At 39.3% G+C, this 18893-nt stretch overlaps 3 protein-coding genes across 4 annotated transcripts; all 3 read left to right on the forward strand.

Annotated features, from left to right (window-relative positions):
- Positions 1–4657: 4657 nt before the first annotated feature.
- On the forward strand, positions 4658–6907 carry LOC104000562 (pentatricopeptide repeat-containing protein At3g47530). Its single transcript, XM_018819386.2, has one exon. The coding sequence runs from the start codon at positions 4662–4664 to the stop codon at positions 6546–6548; it is 1887 nt and encodes a 628-aa protein (XP_018674931.2). The 5' UTR covers positions 4658–4661; the 3' UTR covers positions 6549–6907.
- Positions 6908–8410: 1503 nt separating this feature from the next.
- Positions 8411–9826, forward strand: LOC104000561 (protein FEZ-like). Its single transcript, XM_009422641.3, has 3 exons — positions 8411–8684; positions 8787–9064; positions 9153–9826. Exons 1-3 carry the CDS (start codon positions 8504–8506, stop codon positions 9675–9677), a joined length of 984 nt encoding a protein of 327 aa, XP_009420916.2. The 5' UTR covers positions 8411–8503; the 3' UTR covers positions 9678–9826.
- Positions 9827–10533: 707 nt separating this feature from the next.
- Positions 10534–18607, forward strand: LOC135595410 (probable CDP-diacylglycerol--inositol 3-phosphatidyltransferase 2). Of its 2 annotated transcripts, XM_065086283.1 has the most exons (12): positions 10606–10744; positions 11641–11766; positions 12579–12709; positions 14421–14505; positions 14604–14653; positions 16723–16762; positions 16916–16960; positions 17067–17132; positions 17214–17328; positions 17412–17468; positions 17555–17653; positions 18300–18607. In XM_065086283.1, exons 3-12 carry the CDS (start codon positions 12649–12651, stop codon positions 18351–18353), a joined length of 672 nt encoding a protein of 223 aa, XP_064942355.1. In that variant the 5' UTR covers positions 10606–10744; positions 11641–11766; positions 12579–12648; the 3' UTR covers positions 18354–18607. The 2 variants fall into 2 exon arrangements, with proteins under 2 accessions (XP_064942354.1, XP_064942355.1); XM_065086282.1 differs by lacking the exon at positions 11641–11766 and having other exon boundaries at positions 10534–10744.
- Positions 18608–18893: the final 286 nt, after the last annotated feature.

Genomic DNA, 18893 nt, shown 5'->3' on the forward strand with positions numbered 1-18893 from the left:
CCAAGATCTAAAGCTTGCATCTTCATAGGATATTCTCTTGAGCATAATGCCTTTCGGTGCTACGAACCACAATCTCAAAAAGTCTTTATTTCACGACATGTTGTTTTTGTTGAATCTGCCTTTCCATTTCACACCACTCCGACAAATATTCATTCTTGGAGTATACATTCGATCCCCTCAAACGAACCTCCTCCCACACCATCCAGTCCTATTGTTGAAGATCCACACTCTTTTGTTATCCCAGTTCAACAACTCTCCACTCCCCCCATTCCTTCTCCCCTTCCTTCTTCACAAGTCTCCCCTACCACTGAAGTCGTCTCCTCAGAAACACAACAACTTTCTTTACCTAGTGCCATCGATGTATCTCAACCTCTCTTGCATCCTGTCGATGCCTCTCCACCACTCTTACCAATAACACAACCTGCAGTTCCTAGCCATCCAATGACAACACGCTCAAAAAGTGGTATCTTTAAACCACGTCAGGTTCTCGACCTCCATACTATCACCAATTCTTCTCTTGAGACTAGTGAACCCACCACAATTACTCAAGCACAAAAATCTTCACATTGGCGTCAAGCTATGTGTGAAGAATATGATGCTCTTCTACATAACTCCACATGGACTCTTGTACCTTCTCATCCTGCACAAAATATCATCGGGTGTAAATGGGTATTCCGAATTAAGCGAAACCCCGACGGATCCGTTGCTCGATATAAAGCACGATTAGTAGCCAAAGGGTTTCATCAACGACCTAGAGTTGATTTTATAGAGACTTTTAGTCCTGTAGTTAAACCCACAACAATTCGGCTTATTCTAAGTTTGGCCATCTCCAGAGGTTGGAACTTACGACAACTGGACGTTAACAATGCTTTTTTACAGGGGACTCTAACTGAAGATGTCTTTATGCAGCAACCCCCTGGCTTTGTTCATCACCAGTATCCGAGACATGTTTGTAAATTACAAAAAGCCATTTATGGTCTCCGTCAAGCTCCCAGAGCTTGGTATACTGAACTTGGATCGTTTCTGCTATCAATTGGCTTCATCAACTCCAAGTCTGACACCTCTCTATTCCTCCGACAACATCATGGCAATACAATATATCTTCTAGTTTATGTAGATGATATTATTGTTACCGGCAATGATCCCTTGGAGGTTCAGACATTTTTAAATCAATTGGCTGATCGATTCTCCCTCAAAGACTTAGGACCACTGAGCTACTTTCTGGGAATGGAAGCAATATTTACATCTTCCGGTCTCTTCCTCTCTCAAAGAAAGTATATTCAAGACTTATTATCAAAGACAAATATGCAGGATGCGAAAGTAGTTGCTACTCCTCTCTCTACTGGTGAATCACTCAAATTATGTGATGGCAGCCCTACCACGGACTCAACTCAATACCGGCAAGTACTAGGCTCCTTACAATACTTGGCTCTCACCCGTCCAGATATCTCATTTGCAGTCAATAAATTGTCTCAATACATGCACCAACCTTCTGCTATACATTGGTCTGCGGTTAAACGAATTTTGCGATATCTTAAAGGGACCCTTAATCATGGTCTCTTTCTCCGCAAAACCACTCAACTTCATCTCCATGCCTTTGCTGATGCTGATTGGGCGGGAAACTTTGATGATAGAACCTCCACGTCAGGGTATGTCATCTTTCTTGGGTCTAATCCAATCAGCTGGAGTTCTAAGAAGCAAAAGACAGTAGCTCGGTCTACAACTGAAGCTGAATATCGTGCTATTGCTACCACTGCTGCTGAACTCAACTGGATCACAAATCTTCTCAAGGAACTCAAAGTTAGCTTTACTCATACTCCCACAATATATTGTGACAATGTTGGAGCTACCTACTTATGTGCCAATCCAGTGTTCCACTCGCGCATGAAACACATCGCCATCGACTTTCACTTCGTGCGAGATCAAGTTGTCAGACATCAACTTCGTGTCTCTCATGTCCATGCGGCTGATCAACTTGCAGACTCACTCACGAAGCCTCTAGCCCGCAAACTATTTTTGTTTCATCGATCCAAGATCGGTATCCTTGACAGGAGCTCGATCTTGCGGGGGCATGATAACAGAGAGATTTTCTCTGATAAAAGAGAGATATCCTCAACTGCATAGCAGATGAGATTTCCTCAACTGCATGAGGAAATCTCTCTGCTCAGTTAAAGAAATATCCTCTTTCACTATGTATAAATAGACTTCACATTATACTACTTGAAGTGTGCCTTTTGCTTTATCCTTATAATTTCATTCTTCATTATCTCATTCTATCAGTGGGAATGGCATTTGGCATATAGCGAAGAGGACGAGGGACCGCAATGGATGGAGTCAAGTTAGGGTTCATGGAGATGGAGAAGTTGGACACCGGTGTTCACGTTCCATTGTCCGTCCTCGCGTCGACTCGTCCGAGTGATCTATTTTCTTTGGAACGTAGGAAGGATCGACGGTGGCAATACGATTATAATTTTTTTTTTCTTTTTAACATATATATAGTAAAAGAAAAACATTATTAAGAATTTTCTCAAGTGAATAATCTTTTTTTGTGCAAAAAGAAAGTTAAAAAACTTTACCGATGAAATCGAAAGCAAACAATCAAAATAATTAATTTTAGAGAAAATAAATTCTTCCAAAGATCAAACATGAGCGACCAACTAATTAGTCATATGATTTTTTTTTTATGGAATATATATGATATCTTACAATCTTTCATAGCAAACATTAAGTGTGAAATATCCAAACAACATTCATAATTTTGCATGGGGAGGAGATTGTCTTTGAGGATATCGACGATCATCAAAGCCTGATTCATTGTGGAGCTCAACATGGTAGTCTAGCTAACTTCTGCTTATATATAAAAGAAATCTCCTTGACATTTGAAATAATATCTTATATATGAGTAATATTTTAGCGAATCATGTATCTAACATGTCGAGCATAGTCGTCAATAGAAGCATGAGCGGTAAATATTATTTGAAATATTTTTCTTACCACTCTAAAAGTTCTTACATCTCATGTATGTATGAGGTTCATTCTTTTTTACTTGACTGATACTTTAGACTTCTTAGCGTCTCGAAGATCCAGACGTGCAAAACCTTTGGGAAGTAGGTTAGGTTGACTTGACTCCGATCAACGAATTATTTTCATTCTAACGTAAGGGATATAATAATGTTGATGAAATAGTTATAGGGATTTTTAATTGAATTTAGTCCTAAAAAAAGTTTAAACTATTAGGAGAAGACATATAATATATGGTTAAGATCTATTTTACCCCTTATGATTTTGGTCAGGCACCTCATAAGTTTTTATGATTTACTCTTGTCTAAAATAACCCTTATATTTTTAAAAATATAGTATATAAGATCCTTCCGTCCAATTTGAGTTAATAGACCTTAAAATTTGCTTATATAGCATACTAACTCATAATAAATAATTAATATAATAACAGATATAATTTAAGATTTAAATAAAAACTTAGACCTCTATTAATAACGAGATGAGGTATCATCGTGGAAGTGACCACCAACAACAGTATCAAACTACTATTGCTTATTGTATGTACGTAACCTACTATTGCTTCCAATCCTACCTTAGGAAAAAGGTACTACATGCATCTCATTTCGTTGATGCCATTTCCTTGCCCCCTTTCTATTTTCTTTCTTCCCTGTCTCTCTTTCTTGCCTAATTCTATTGCTATCTAATCGACGTCCTCTTCCATCAATCCATCCAAAGAAGAAGAGGAAGGAGGAATAGAGTGGAAAGAGGAAGAGAGATCAGCAATGAGAAGATGAAATTATGGCAGGACAAGCGAGAGCAAGAGATGTACAACAGCTTCGCTAACCTGTACGCCATCATCAAGACCACGAACAAGCTAGAGAAGGCGTACGTCCGCGACCTCGTCTCGTCTGTCGAGTGCAAGGTCGTGTGCCTCAAATTCATCGCTCAATTTTGCACCCTCCATTCTGCCCTCCATGGCACCGTCCCCTCCCTTGACCGCTTCATCGAAGCCTACCACCTCGGCGCTCCTGCCATCATCAATCACCTCTTGTCTCCAGCGTCTCGACCACCAAGCATTTCATCGGCTCCTCTTCGGCCATTGCCTCCGCCTCCGATATCTCCTCTTGTTATTAATGGAGGTTTCGTTTACTTTTTAAACTTAAATTATATATATCATAATATTAATATTTTATTATGATTCAACGTATCACATAAGTAAATTCTAACGTCTATTAACTCACATGAAAGGATATATATATATACATATATATATATACATATATATATAATATTTTTAAAAATATAAAAATTATTTTAGACACAGAATAAATCATAAAGTTTTAAGAGATCCATTATCAAAATCAAATGACTCTAAAATTGAACTCCAAACATATGGTGTAAATTCAATTAAAAAATAAACATTGCACATAGACTAACTAATCACTCACTCGATGAAATAAAGAGAATACAAATATAATCATCAGAACACATGACTTCCTCTATTACCATGGTAAATATTTTAAATTATCAGAAGCCATCACAGGTTTTAGTTGTTAGAGGAGAATGAGGCCCAACATATATTAAACTCAAATGGTACAAGAAGCCATGTTGCCTATTTGACCCACACTACAAGCGTTTCCAAGCCCGCTTGCTCGCCTTTCATGGCTTTGGCTCGTATGTTACGACCCAATGCCACTCTCCGTTCTCTCCCCCACATCGCCCCTGTTCTTATACCCCGTCTCCTCCATTGCCATCGCTCGAACACCTCGTCGCCCGACAACCTGCTCGAGCACGACTCCCCGTCGCCGCCCTCCGGGGATTGCATTCCTCTGATAAGATCCTGCTCCACCAAAGCCCACCTCCTCCAAATCCACGCCCGTCTCCTCCGCTCCGACCTCGTCCACGACCCCACCATCTCCACAGCCTTCTTGTCCCGCGCCGCGCTCGCCCCCCTGCGCGACCTGGGCTACTCGCGCCTCGTCTTCGAGCGGATCCCGCGCCCCTCTGTGTTCCACTGCAACGCGCTCCTGCGCGGATACGCCGAGAGCGGCTCCCCCGCCGAGGCCTTGCGCTTCTACAACCGCATGCGGCGACACCTCGGCGTCCGTGGCAACCCTTTCTCCGCTTCCTTTCTTCTCAAGTCGTGCACCAGCATCTGCTTCTTGTCCGGTGGCAAGCAGGTGCACGGTAGGGTCCTCCGCGATGGGCATCATTGCGACTCCGTTCTGCTGACTTCTCTGATGGGACTGTATGCTTCTTGCGGGGATTGCGAGGGTGCTCACCGCGTTTTCGATGAAATGCCTTTTAGAGACACCGTCACGTGGAACGTCTTAATTTCTTGCTACTCTCAGAACCGTCGGAGCAAAGATGCGCTGCACCTGTTTGACGTGATGCAGCGACCGGATCACGGATGCAAGCCGGATAATGTCACCTGCCTGCTTCTGCTTCAGGCGTGCGCGCAACTGAGTGCGCTTGATTTCGGCGAGCGCGTCCACGAGTACGCCGCGCGAGTAGGTTATGACCGTGCTTTGAACCTACGGAATTCACTCATAGCGATGTACTCAAAGTGCGGAAGCTTGGACAAAGCTTACGCAGTGTTTTCTGATACTTCTCAGAAGAATGTTGTCAGCTGGAGCGCCATGATTTCGGGGTTGGCCATGAACGGGTATGGGACGGAAGCTATTGAAGCTTTTGGTGTCATGCTGAATGCTGGTGTTACTCCCGACGAGCACACCTTTACCGGCGTGCTGTCGGCTTGTAGCCATAGTGGATTGGTTGATCAGGGATTAAGGTTCTTCGATATGATGAGAGACAAGTATGGAATTGCCGCCAATGCGCGTCATTTTGGGTGCATGGTCGACCTTTTGGGCCGTGCCGGTTTGCTCGATCAGGCCTATGAGCTTATAGCGAAAGAGAAGGCTGTTGAGCTAGATTCCACTACTTGGAGGACTCTTCTTGGAGCCTGTAGGATCCATGGCCATGCTCAGCTCGGAGAACATGTAATTGGGCACCTGATCGAGTTAAAAGCACAGCAAGCTGGAGATTATGTCCTGTTGCTGAATACTTATGCATCTGCAGGCAACTGGGAGAAGGTGGCAGAAGTAAGGAAGTTGATGAAGGATAAGGGAATCCAGACAAGCCCTGGCTGCAGCACAACAGAGATAAATGGAGTAGTTCATGAGTTCACCGTCGACGATGATTCACATCCACGAAAAGCAGAGATTTACCGGATGCTTGATGAGATAAATAGCCAGTTGAAGATTGCTGGTTATGTTCCAAACGTGTCATCTGAACTGCACAGAATGGACAAGGAGGAGAAAGAGAACGCACTCTCTTGTCACAGTGAGAAGTTGGCTATTGCATTTGGTATTCTTGCAACCCCACCAGGAAGAACGATCAGGATTGCAAAGAACCTCCGAACTTGCATCGATTGCCACAGTTTCGCAAAAATTTTGTCTGCGGTATATGACAGGCTGGTGATCATTAGGGATCGCAGTCGATTCCACCATTTCAAAGGAGGTCGATGTTCATGTGATGATTATTGGTAGGTGGGCATCACAGTTGTTGGCCTCTCATGCTTTGAACATTACTCATTTGCTCATCAAGCAGATGAAAGCAAGCTTGATGATTGCTCACCCCCATTACATCAAGGACTCGACAAGATATCTTGAGCTCATATTTGGGATCAGCATTGCACCTGATGCATGAGCTCTCAAAAGCAATCACCATCAACCAAGGAATTACTATGATGAACACAGCAGCAAGATGCTTAATGGTTGGCAAGTTGAAATCCTATCAATGTAACTGTGGTTGTGCAAAGTTAGTGGCAGTAAGATTTCACTGCTGCGCTATTATTTTAGCACCTTTTGTATTTCATAACATGAACCTAAATAAAATTTACTTTTCATATTCTTCACCAGCTTCCACATAAACTGGCTTGATCATCATATAATTATTATGATGTGACTATATTTTATCATCTAGGATACATATTGCCATTTGGTCACATGCTGTGTGAAGGATCATTTTATGCTTGGTTGTATATTTGAATGGGGTTATTGTTTCTGCCTTCAGTCAATGACTTTGGGACTTCCGGTCAACCTGCACCCAATGCTTACAATGCAAGTTTCCTGCCATCAAACACCATTTATAACAACTCGATTTGCTAAACATGTTTAATACCCAACATCACTACTAAGCAACGTCTTCATGTACAAATCGTACTAATCTAATGACTTGTCATTTGTTCTGAGCTTGGCAATTAAACAGAGAGCGTTGCTCCTCTGTGATTAGCGTGATCAAATTTCAAGTCAACTCGAACATAGATATTAGGAATGAAATATCTCAATAATCATAAAGAAGAATTAGATGATAATTTAATGATGGTTCGTTCACAAAGAAGGAAGAATTAAACGTGAAGTTGGTGCAACGGGGAGCATTGAGGAAGAAGATAAAGGGTGCAAATACCAAGAAGAGAGAAGCTTGTGTTTGAAGTGTTTGGTTCCAATTTCTTTTGACTTGGGTTTGCAACCAAAGGTCAACAGACAAGATTGGTCCAAACCGAGGGGCCACACTTGGGAAGAAATGCCAATGGCTTGACTTCCAAACACTTCATTAAATAGGGGGCTTCCCAACCTGCAACCTCTTTGGTAGACACGGTTAGCAAATCCTGGTCATGGACTTCTGCTCACACGTCCAAACTTTTGTTCTTATGCCCATTATAATGCATGCACTGTGACCTAAGCTTGATTTCAATCTTCCCCACCACTAAAACTAAATCAATCTTCAAGGTTACTGGAACTTGGTTATCAAATTACACCTAAGATTATTCATCCAGTATACTTAACTTCATCTTGCCAAAAGCCAGCTTACACTGTGTGAAAGTGGAACAGCATTACAAGCTGCAGATTTGTTTCATCAGGCCTGAAAGATCCCAAAACATGTGCTGACAAACAAAGGGTACATATCTGAATGAGATGGGATTTTTGGATCAGGAGAGACCGAAGAGAAGAATTTGCAGTGACAATTGGGAATGAATATTAGTATCCGAAGCTTCTAACGTGTTGGAAAGAGTTAGCTCGGCGTGAATAACCCAAGAAAAAGGATAAACAATGGACTTGTCTTGAAGTTATCCTTCTCTTGGTGTGCTCAAGGATGCGTGTGACGAGTATTGTATGTGTGAAAGGAAAAGGATTGATGATCCCCTATGCTGCTAGATTTGTAGTCTTTTTGGGATGCCCATCTTATGAACTAAACAAACCTAATGAGTTCAAGGAGGGAGAAAGGCGAAGTCTTTTCGGTCAATAATGTATTCACTGCTTTGGACTCATTGTAAACAGCTGGATTGTGATTATAAGACCACTCACTGCTTAAGCTTCTCTCTCATTCGACCAGACATCTTAAGCTTTTTGATCTTGGAAAGGTTTCTTGTAGTTCAGCCTCAGATTTGCTTCTCTCGGTCTTCTTCAACTACTGTTTTCTCAGTGAAGAGTCTGTAGGGGTCATGGATGAGAGAAGTGATATGGAGAAGGGAGATGACATTATGCTGCCAGGGTTTAGGTTTCACCCCACAGATGAAGAGTTAGTAGGCTTCTACTTGAACAGGAAGATCCAGCAGAAACCTCCATCTATTGAACTTATCAGGCAGCTCGACATCTACAAATATGATCCATGGGATCTTCCAGGTAAGCTGCTTCTATTTGCCTGTGCATGTTGAGTACAGGTTCTCTTATCATCTTCCATTTACTTACCAAACTGTTATCTCTCCTTCTCTTGCAACCGAGAAGAGCTGGCGACGACAACAGGAGAAAAGGAATGGTACTTCTACTGCCCGAGGGATCGAAAGTACAAGAACAGTGCAAGGCCAAACAGAGTCACAGGAGCTGGATTCTGGAAGGCCACAGGCACGGACAGGCCAATCTACTCTTCTGAAGGAAATAAGTGCATAGGTCTCAAGAAATCGCTCGTTTTCTACAGAGGCAGAGCTGCCAAAGGGATCAAAACAGAATGGATGATGCATGAGTTCAGACTACCTTCCCTTGCTCACAAAAATATTTCGATCAACGTGAGAACTACAGTTCATTTCTCATTTTTGGAGTAATTATCTTCCATTCTATTCTAACAACTGAGATATTGTTTCGCTTCATGAACAGGATTCATGGACAATATGTAGGATATTCAAGAAGCCTAACACCGTGGCACATAGAGCAGCACCGCCTCCTTCCTGGGTGTCCCCGGTGCCCGATCCCAATGGAGCAGCAGACCTGTTCTCCATCTTAAGGACTGCACATAGCACCCAGCTGAGCTCAGAGATGCCCCGTCATCCACTTGAATCCTCCTGCTACAAGCCGGAGCTTCCCAATGCACAAGTTGCACCCACCAGCTTCATGTTCTCCCCAGAACACATGCAAATACCATCCAAGTCCGCCATGGACGTCGCCTCGATGCTTCTCAATGCATCACCATCGATTGTGGGTGACGTTGAGGAATCCTTGACGAGCATAGACTTCGGACAACAGCCCATGAGAAGCACAGCAAGTCTGGCAAACGGAGAAGAAGGTAAAATATGCAGTCTTGAGAACAGTCAGTGGGGCTTCAGCCTGCTGCCAACCATTTCCTGGGAGCCCAACTTGGCATGGGAGTCTCCTCCTTACCTCTGTGAGATCTCACCAAACTAATTGGCAAGCAAATGCTTCACATAGCTGGATGTAGAGAGTTTAGAGTCACATCACATTGGCAACCATTTCCTGTTGCAAAAGACTGATGTACATGTTCATGTTCAAAGCTATGATTGTTAACAGCAAAGCTAACAGAGTGAGAAGCAACATTTAGCTTAATGAAAGTTCTTTTCTTCTCAAAATTTGCTTACCTATTGTTTATATGAGATATTAGATATACTCCCTAATAGCAATAGCAGCTCCATCTCAACTTCTAACACTAATACAGCAAAATAAACCAATACCAATTACTTATTAGCATTAATTATGTCAAGTATTAATAAGAACATGTATAGGAGGTTACTTCAAATTATGAAGCTTGGGGATAATTTGTATTAAAAATAACAAAAATATAATCAACTTGTCTTTGTTTACAGCTTTGTAGCAACACTTAAGGAAAAATTAGATAATAACAAAAAAAAAGAAAAATAAACAATTTAACAATAATATATAAGCTTTATATTTTTCGCTCTAATATATCTGACTCCATAAGCAACAATAATATAGGGGATATAAAAGTTTGTTCTTTTCTGTAGTCAGGTAAAGAGAAAGAGTTTAAATGCTAATTTGTTTTCCATGGGTCCCAGTTGGTCACCACTTTTACACATCAACCCGCATTCTTATCCGCTTGGCAATAGGATGAAAGAGTGGGTCCTGATGTAATATCCAATCATTTTCCGGCACGTAACTGTTAGGCGATCAACCGCGTGGCGCCGCAGGTGGATGATTAGATAGTTAAGAGTTTCCTTTGGCTACGAATTCTCGTTTATTAGAGAGTTTATTGTTTTTAGTGTTTCTTTCTCTCTTTTATATTAATTGGGAGTCGTCTTCTTTTGGCGAAATCTCTCGACGAGCAGATCGGATCGAATCAATTCTCGATAGTAAAGGAGGGAAAGGCTATATCTGCTGCCCACCGACTGCGTATCTTCTCGCTTGCCTTCCCCGCTACCATCGCCGGCCCAGTTCTTGTGCCTCTCCTTCTCTCGGTCGACTCTCTTCGTCGTTCCCAACCATCGCGGTCGCCGAAGGTAACACGAAGCCCTCCACGTTTTCCCCTTTCTTTTGGGGCCTTTTCCATTGAATCTTTCGTTGTACCTTCTTATTCTTCTCTCCGATTTATCGGATCGAATCATATTTTTCTTTCTTTTTTCTTGTGTCTCGATGAAAAATCATGTTTTTGAGCATTACTTGGAGGCGGAGGTAAGCTGGGTCATAAGAGCAAGTGGGATTTCATGGTTCTCTGTCTTCGTTGTTCTGGCAGTGGAATATGATGCGTAGGATTGTACTTATTTATATGAGGCTAAGCATTCAAGGAGGTGATTGGTTTCGTTTGTCCTGCCTCGCTGACTGGAGATTTTAGTAGTTAGTATCCTGCTCGGTTCCAGGAATTTTTAGTAAGCATATGAGGCTAATCTCGTTCAACTTTTCCAAATAATTGCTTAGATGAAGCCGGACTTTGGAGAAGAATTGATTCTGCTTTCTGTGTGACATTGGTTGGGTCTATTTCTTTTTTTTTTTTTTGGCAAAGGTTGGTCGGTGTCTTTTGACTGCCTGAGGGTGAAGGACCTACAAGATAAACACCGTTGATGTAGGGTTGAGGTTACCTTAGGCGGAGTCCCCTGTAATGCCCAAATCAGACAGTGAAGAGTGGAACTCGAAGCAACGACCAGCTTAACTAGAGTTGACTGGAGCAGAACATCTTCACAATTTGCAATCTTGACATACAGATACTGAACAACCATCATGTTTGCAGCACTCATAGCAACATCCTGACATGAAGTGGTTGTGCAGCACTTACAACAATATCCTGAATACATAGCACACGAGCAACACTAGTACCCACAAAAATTTCCTTATTTTGGTGGTCGAACTTATGCCATAGTTTTTCCATTCCTTTTATGAACTCAACCACATTATCTTTCAGGCTTGTAGGGAGAGAGAGGGAGAGAGAATGGAGAGTGCTAACTTCTTGGTTGCTTTAAGCCTGGGTGGCCACAAGGTCCTCGGTGAACAGTTGTTAGGAAGATGACGGGCTACCACACATCAAGAGGTTGTGTCATGTTCACATGGCTGATAATCTCACAAGTCATTTATTAAGATTTCGATCAGATCATTGCTCACATTTAGTTCATTTGGAAAAATTAGCAACTCAAATAGCCTTTTAAGTTTGAATCTTTTTGTTTCTCTATAATGACTACATTAAGCTAGTTTGTAATATTTGATCATAAACTTATTAGGGTTTCAATATTTTGGCCGCAAGGTCACCTCTAGGGGTGCTCTACCATTATCGCTGCCATGTCTTATATCTTACCTTTTACTCTCTTTACATCTTCTCTATGCCTGACCAGCACCTCCCTCCCCCATTCTCCCTTCCCTCTTTTTTTGCCTTTCCTTTTCCCTCCCTCTTCTTGCCCTCTCATCTCTCTTTGGCCAAATTTGGGTCTTGCTTTTGTAAGGTAAGCATGGTTTGCTCAGGTGAGTTCCTAGGGCATTGGATGACAATGGACCTTGGTGCCTTATTGTGCCTAGCAGTTTTGACAACATTGATATCAATAAAACTGATCTTTTGGAGCAAATGGGCTTTATTTTCTGTAAAACCATCCATAACAATAACTTTATCTCTAGAGATTATGCATTCTAGGTAAATGCTCTTGCAGCTCTAATGGTATATTTAAGGTTGGAAATGGAATGCACTAATGATAGGATGAGTTAACATTTTTCATTAAAATTCTTCAAAGTTATTGGTCATGGAACTTAAAATTATATAAGCATGCATGTGTGTATATTCACTTATTTACATGCACTTTATTTTCATCCTTTTTATTAATATTTCACCTATTGACATTGGTTAATTTTTGACAGAGGAAACGATCTGTAGCCAGTTCTATCATCTCTCAACTTTACTGAAGTTCCTTTGAATTTGAAAGCTCCTATGGCACAGCCATCAAATCAAAAGACAGTATCGGTGTATTTTTATATTCCCAATATTATAGGTAAGTTTTTGAATCCCAATATTTGACTTTTGAAAATGTGTTGTTAATCTATGAAGAAATAGGAAAACATGCTCTCATTCTTTCTAATATGACCCATTAGTTGTAATTAATCATTAAGCATGAAGTCAAATATGCTTTCATTCTAATATGACCCATTAGCTGTAATTAATCATTAAGCATGAAATTCTTATGTTGAATATAAGCTTGATGTTTTCTAATCTTGATAAAGCTAGTGAGAAACACTGAATGAGGTCAAACATAATATTGCTATAACTTATGTGATTATATATTAGTATGTATATGATACTGTAGCTGGCTGAAGAACTGAAAGTAGGGATGTTATTTATAACTGTGGTCATGGCAATGTATTCACCTAGTAAGGTGATGAGATGTTATTCTCCCCCGTGCCCACAATATACACGAGGCTTGTATGTCTAAGAGCTCATGCTTGGAGATTTTTCTTCTCTGTATTGCAATAAAATAATGTTAGTTATTTGTTTAAATCTATAGTAGTTAGTTTGGAAGATTTCTCTTTGAATTAGAAACACCTGTTAGAGCAAGCACTTCTAATAATTAAGTACTGTAACGGGACAAAAAGAAATCACTTCCCAATACTATTCATCTTTCCAGGGTTCATGGAAACCTACACAAAGATGTTATGGTCCTATACACCACTTTAGTTCCAATGTCAGCCACAATCGCCACCCTATGGAGTTTCTTCCTATACACTTATGGACAAGTGATATCATGATGGGTTTGCAACAATTCTTATATTGTTGACCACGCCATGCGCACATCACAAAGTATGTCTGATAATCCATACAATTTTTGAATTCATACCAACATCAGCACCAGAATGCCATACTACAACCATATAAGTTGTCTCACCAATCATATTTAAAGAGTTTTGGGTTTTGCTTATAGTAGGTCTTATTGGGTCAAGGAAATTAATTTTCTCTCTTGACTGTCTAAGTGCTTATGCATGGATGTTGTCACCTTTATTGTTGGTATGAAATTAGCTAATTATTTTAATTCTGTAGTTAGTTGAGGAAGCACTTTCTTCTCAAATTATTGAAATGCTTTCAGAGATTTGAACTCTAAGTTTTAACATAAAAGTTGAGGTCCAAGTTGTGTTATGTTACCTATAAAGTAGTTAAGATAATGCCACTACTATTATGAAGATGACTTCATCTTCATTTCCAACTCCAGACAGGATTTTCTGACAGATGTGAAATCAGACTATTGCTCAACCTAAATCTTGAGCATGTCAACATTAGAGCCAAGTCACTTGATCAGCAGTACCAGTACTAGTTTAGCCTGCCTTTCTGGTGAGCCATACCAGAGCCAAGTCACAGGGGCTAGTATTAGTCGTAGTTTGGCTTGCCTTTCTAGTGGCCATATGAACCTGGTTTGTAGACCTTTAATTGAGTAGGCCTTATTTTGGTTTGTTTGGTCAATTTGAGGGACCCAGCATGACATCAATAATTAGCATAGCAAGGGAAAGGTTTCCTCTGATATGGATTGTTTTAAGACAAATGAGTCAAATGACTAGCACATGCATGTGTTTTGCTCTGCTTACTTTGCTAATTCTCTGCATATTTCAGTGCAGTGTGTCATTCTAACAACTAACAAGTAATGCTACTATTTTTATTTTTCATGTGATAATCTTTCATATTATTTTGATTTCTTTGAAAATTTCTCTGTTCTGCAGGATATATAAGAGTCATCATGAATTGTGTGGCATTTGCTCTTTGTTATTATCAGAAGACTCTCTTTACCATTCTCTACTTTGTTAGGTAACTTTTGTCCTATATGTTAATTTTCAATTGTTTAGACTTTAGACTATACTGCAACAAATTTTTGGTCATTAGTTGACTACACTTTTGTTTTCCAGCTTTTGCTGTGACGCATTGGATGGTTGGCTTGCTCGGAAGTTCAATCAAGGTAGAAAGGATTCAGAATATCTCATCAAGATAGTTTTTTTCCTATAACTTTTTCATTTACAGTAGCTGCATCAGCACATTCTTACTCCATGGTTCAACAAGGTTATCAAATATGAAGTCCTTTTGGAATGTTTTCTTTTACACTTGAAAAATAATTAGCCTAACCCTTCTCTGGCCAATTTGATCATAATCTGCACTGACTTTATCAACTGATTTGATTGGGATTGACTTTTCTGGCAAACCATGTTTGTGTATGCATGCATGTACATAGATGCAACAAATAAGCTATGTCGATTTGCCATACACCTAACAGATATCCTGTCATGGAAAAATGGTATGGTTTTGTCCATATTGTTTTCAGATAAATAACCTAACAAATTCAGCTTAATTTGTATAAGGAAAAGAAAGATCTGACACCAAAAATATATATGGAGCAAAAGGAAGGATGAGATGTGAACGACAATTGAGTTGAAATTGAGCTTTTGGAAAAGAAGCTAATGTATGTTGGCAACGAGATTGGTTATTTTTATAAAGAAAAGTTTCATGTTTGCAATGGAGTTGCCTGAAATGATATTCTTTTGGTGTAGGACTAGTAATGGAAGCAGCAGCAAAATCATTTAGGCTTCTATACATAGAAAACACAATAGGCATTGGCAAATAGACCTCCCAATATGTATAGCACAGCAATTTATGCAGCAAAATCATTGAAGCTTTTATTATTATTCAGTAATATTGAAACAGCTGTTTGCAACCAAGTGATAACCCACATCAAATGATTGTAACTAGGAATTCCTCCTATTTGGTGAAATTAGATTTTGTTGCCAAAGCTGATATGTTCTATGTACTTCACTATATAACTCCTACAGCTGCCTTGTAGTTCTTGATTTTGTTTTAACAGTTCCCATCATACTTTGGTAAGACATCCACCTGCATAGTCATGAATGGTGTTTTGAGATTAAAGTTCAACAAGGCACCACAAAAGTAACTAATTTTCCCAACTATGACACTAGCAACTAATGAGATTGGTAAATTGTTTCTTATGATCATACATGATGCATTATTATGAGTGATGTTAAGTCGTGCTTCTAAACTATTTTGTACTTTCACAACATTAACTCATATCTTTATTACTAATTTCTTTAGATGGCTTACTTCAATTATTGTATAGTAAATCTTAATGTATTATTAAAACCTCATTTTCCTCAACTGGATCCAAAAATTTATCCCATAATGTTTGCTTAATTAAACAACAGCAATGTCACATCAGTTTTGTGTCTTTCTGATGCCATTTTCACTTTCTTGACCATAACATCTGTATTGTCACCAAGAATTGCCATTAGAGTTGCTGGTGGTGTTTTAGCCATCAATCTGAGCACTATGGCATACTGGTGTGATTTGATACGTATAATAATAGAAAAAATAAACAAAGAAATGAAATGGAGGTAAAAAGTATGAAGAAACAATGGAACGTAGTGAAAAGAGAAAAAAGGTGTTTCTGTTCTTCTCACAGCTCCATTTTCAAGCCGACTCCAGGAGACAGATTCCCAATTAAATGATCAAGAAAGCAGTTTTCATTTGCTCAACCATATATACCATGTGGTAATTTCTGAAAACTATATTCCGTACCCAACGCTACCTGTCACTGCCTCCTTGGCTCCAATTTTAGCATCCTCCATTTGTTTCACTATATTGACAAAGTCAGCAACCTTCATTAACTAAGCTTTTCTTGCCATGGATCAAGACAGTTTTCTTTTCCTCCCCTAATTCAAGGAAGTTTCATATTTGTCAGTGTAGACATCAAAGCTTGTCTTTCTTATTAAAAAATAGAGAAACATCGCTAGTTTTCCATGTATCGCATGCTACTGCAACAAGTATTTTGCTGATTTTCAATGTTTGCCTCTTCTTTCAAACATTGATTAAATTTTTTATTTAGTTTTCTATACATGTGACTTCTCTTATCACAATGCAGAACATTCTGGTTCGAAGTCTATAATAAATATGGCATTTGTTGAGAAAACAGAAAATGGTTATATCTACTCATTTACTAATTTATTCTGATTTGTGAACCAGTGTCAACTTTTGGAGCTGTTTTGGATATGGTAACTGACAGGTGCTTCTCTAACAGGCCCTTTGGGCATTCTTTTCTATGAATGCTTAAAATCTAAAATCTTCTCTAATTAGATAAGTATACTTAAAATGAATAAACTGTTTTCTTCTGTATGTATGTCTAATTATCTTATTCTTGTTTCTCGTCATTCTTCAGGGTTAGCACTGCATGTCTACTGGCTGTTCTCTCACAATTGTATAGGTACTTGCATCTTTGCATATATCTAACTATTTTTTTATAAAAAATATATATCTAACTATTATGTCTCTTGTCTGCATGGCTGATTTTCTTGTTAACTTTTCTGCAGGCCAGGCTTGATTTTCCTGGCATTGCTTGGGTTGGACATTGCAAGTCATTGGCTGCAAATGTACAGGTACTGTTTCATCTTTGGTGTAGCACTACTGATTTATGGGAATCAATAAGTTCTTGTGCTTTTGTTAATATGCCACTGCAGTTCATTCTTATCTGGCAAAACTAGCCACAAGGATGTAAAGGACTCAACTAATTGGCTTTTCAAATTATACTATGGGAACCGCATGTTCATGGCCTTCTGCTGTGTTGGATCTGAGGTACTTTGTCTACCATCATTACTTGTGTAGTCCACTTTTTTTAATTGACTCTATTGTAATGTAATCACAATGTCATGCAACAGGTTCTTTACATTATCCTCTATGTTCTTGCTGATGAGAAATATGAAAGCTTGTTTGAGGTAAACTCTCTTCTATTACATGGCTTTTTCTTTGTTTTCTTCTTATTTGAAATCTTGCAACTGACTTGAATCTTTTCATCTGACAGGTTTATGCATATGCTTTGGGACAAAAGTCACTTCTTTCTTTACTGTTCCTTTTAGCTTCCATTGGATGTGCAATTAAGCAAGTGGTGAACGTCATCCAGGTGACCTTTTGTTATTTTATTCTTATGAATTGTCTAATGCCTGTCATATATTTAGGGCAGTGAAATTAGTTCTTTTGTTGCATTAAGTGATAACTTGTTGAATAAAATTGAGTACTCCACACATCTTTGCTTTCTAAAATCTTGCACATGTGTCTTTGTACAGTTGTAGAACTCTTATTGGTCATAATATAACTTTTAATCCTAGGAACAAGCACATGTGGTAAAAAACCACTGAGGACGTTACATTGCAACATCCAATCTGAGTAAAACTTTTCTATCAGACTCATCATTGATATCATTAGATTTTGATAAAGGGGGACTAGCACTTGTTAATACTGTAAGCTTGCACTAGTCTTGATGCCAAGTTTCCATGTTATGTTAGCCTAGCAGTTCATCAGTGTCACTTTATGATCAAATGAGCTATTGCATTTTTTTCAGATATGGCATGTTCAAACATTTTGTATGCTTGCTAATATTCTTAAGTATCTGTTGCACAATGAACAACTCTGCAAATTCACATATAAGTGACACTTTTCTTTCTGGAGGTCCCAAAGTGTTTTCCTTGGTGATCCTCAACTAGTAGATGTTTCCCTGAGATGCAAAAATGTTTATCTATACACTGAAATTATGCTTTTGCTTATTTCAGATGAAGTCTGCCGCAGATGCTTGTGTGTATCATGATATGAAAAGAAGCACCTGAGGATGAACTCCGAGTAACAGATGTCAATGGCTCCATTTCTGCTCAAAGCAAACCTTGGCAATCAACTTTTGACTTTTATTTGACTTTGAAACTGTTTGGGCGTCTTAAAAAGTTAGGTCCACTTTATTCATATTCAACTGATTGGGACTTTATCAATAGTGTTTCATGTCTTTGTTATGAGAGAGTTTGGGGAGTCTTGGAACAATCACCATTTCAGTTTTGGCACTAATCTAGAGCTTGAATTTTCAGTGATACTTGAGTGTTGTTCATCCTCATGGTTTTTTCATATTCCAAAAAAATTCACTCCATATGTATACATCGAGTTCATATGCACTCAGATGCTAATGATTGAGATTTAAAATTAGACATGTTAACTAGGCAGTGCTTTAAACCGTCGTTAAGTCTCCTTAAAAATTTGTATGAAATATATGTTTGAGAATTGATCATGTTATTACATATTTGAGCATGTAAAAAAAAAACAAAAAGGGCACAATTTTTGCTGTCTGGTACATGAAATGTGGATACTAGATTAAGGTCTTC

The sequence above is a fragment of the Musa acuminata genome, chromosome BXJ1-10 (assembly GCF_036884655.1).
Source record: "Musa acuminata AAA Group cultivar baxijiao chromosome BXJ1-10, Cavendish_Baxijiao_AAA, whole genome shotgun sequence".
Lineage (NCBI taxonomy): Eukaryota > Viridiplantae > Streptophyta > Magnoliopsida > Zingiberales > Musaceae > Musa > Musa acuminata.

Bases quoted from the DNA above. Each gene is read 5' to 3' on its own strand.
- LOC104000562 (XM_018819386.2), top strand. From the start codon at position 4,662: ATGGCTTTGGCTCGTATGTTACGACCCAATGCCACTCTCCGTTCTCTC.
- LOC135595410 (XM_065086282.1), top strand. From the start codon at position 12,649: ATGGCACAGCCATCAAATCAAAAGACAGTATCGGTGTATTTTTATATT. The intron at 12,710-14,420 runs GTAAGTTTTTGA...TCTGTTCTGCAG, and splicing joins TTATATTCCCAATATTATAG to GATATATAAGAGTCATCATG. The intron at 16,961-17,066 runs GTACTTGCATCT...ACTTTTCTGCAG, and splicing joins GTTCTCTCACAATTGTATAG to GCCAGGCTTGATTTTCCTGG.
- LOC104000561 (XM_009422641.3), top strand. From the start codon at position 8,504: ATGGATGAGAGAAGTGATATGGAGAAGGGAGATGACATTATGCTGCCA. The intron at 8,685-8,786 runs GTAAGCTGCTTC...GCAACCGAGAAG, and splicing joins TGATCCATGGGATCTTCCAG to AGCTGGCGACGACAACAGGA. The intron at 9,065-9,152 runs GTGAGAACTACA...CTTCATGAACAG, and splicing joins ACAAAAATATTTCGATCAAC to GATTCATGGACAATATGTAG.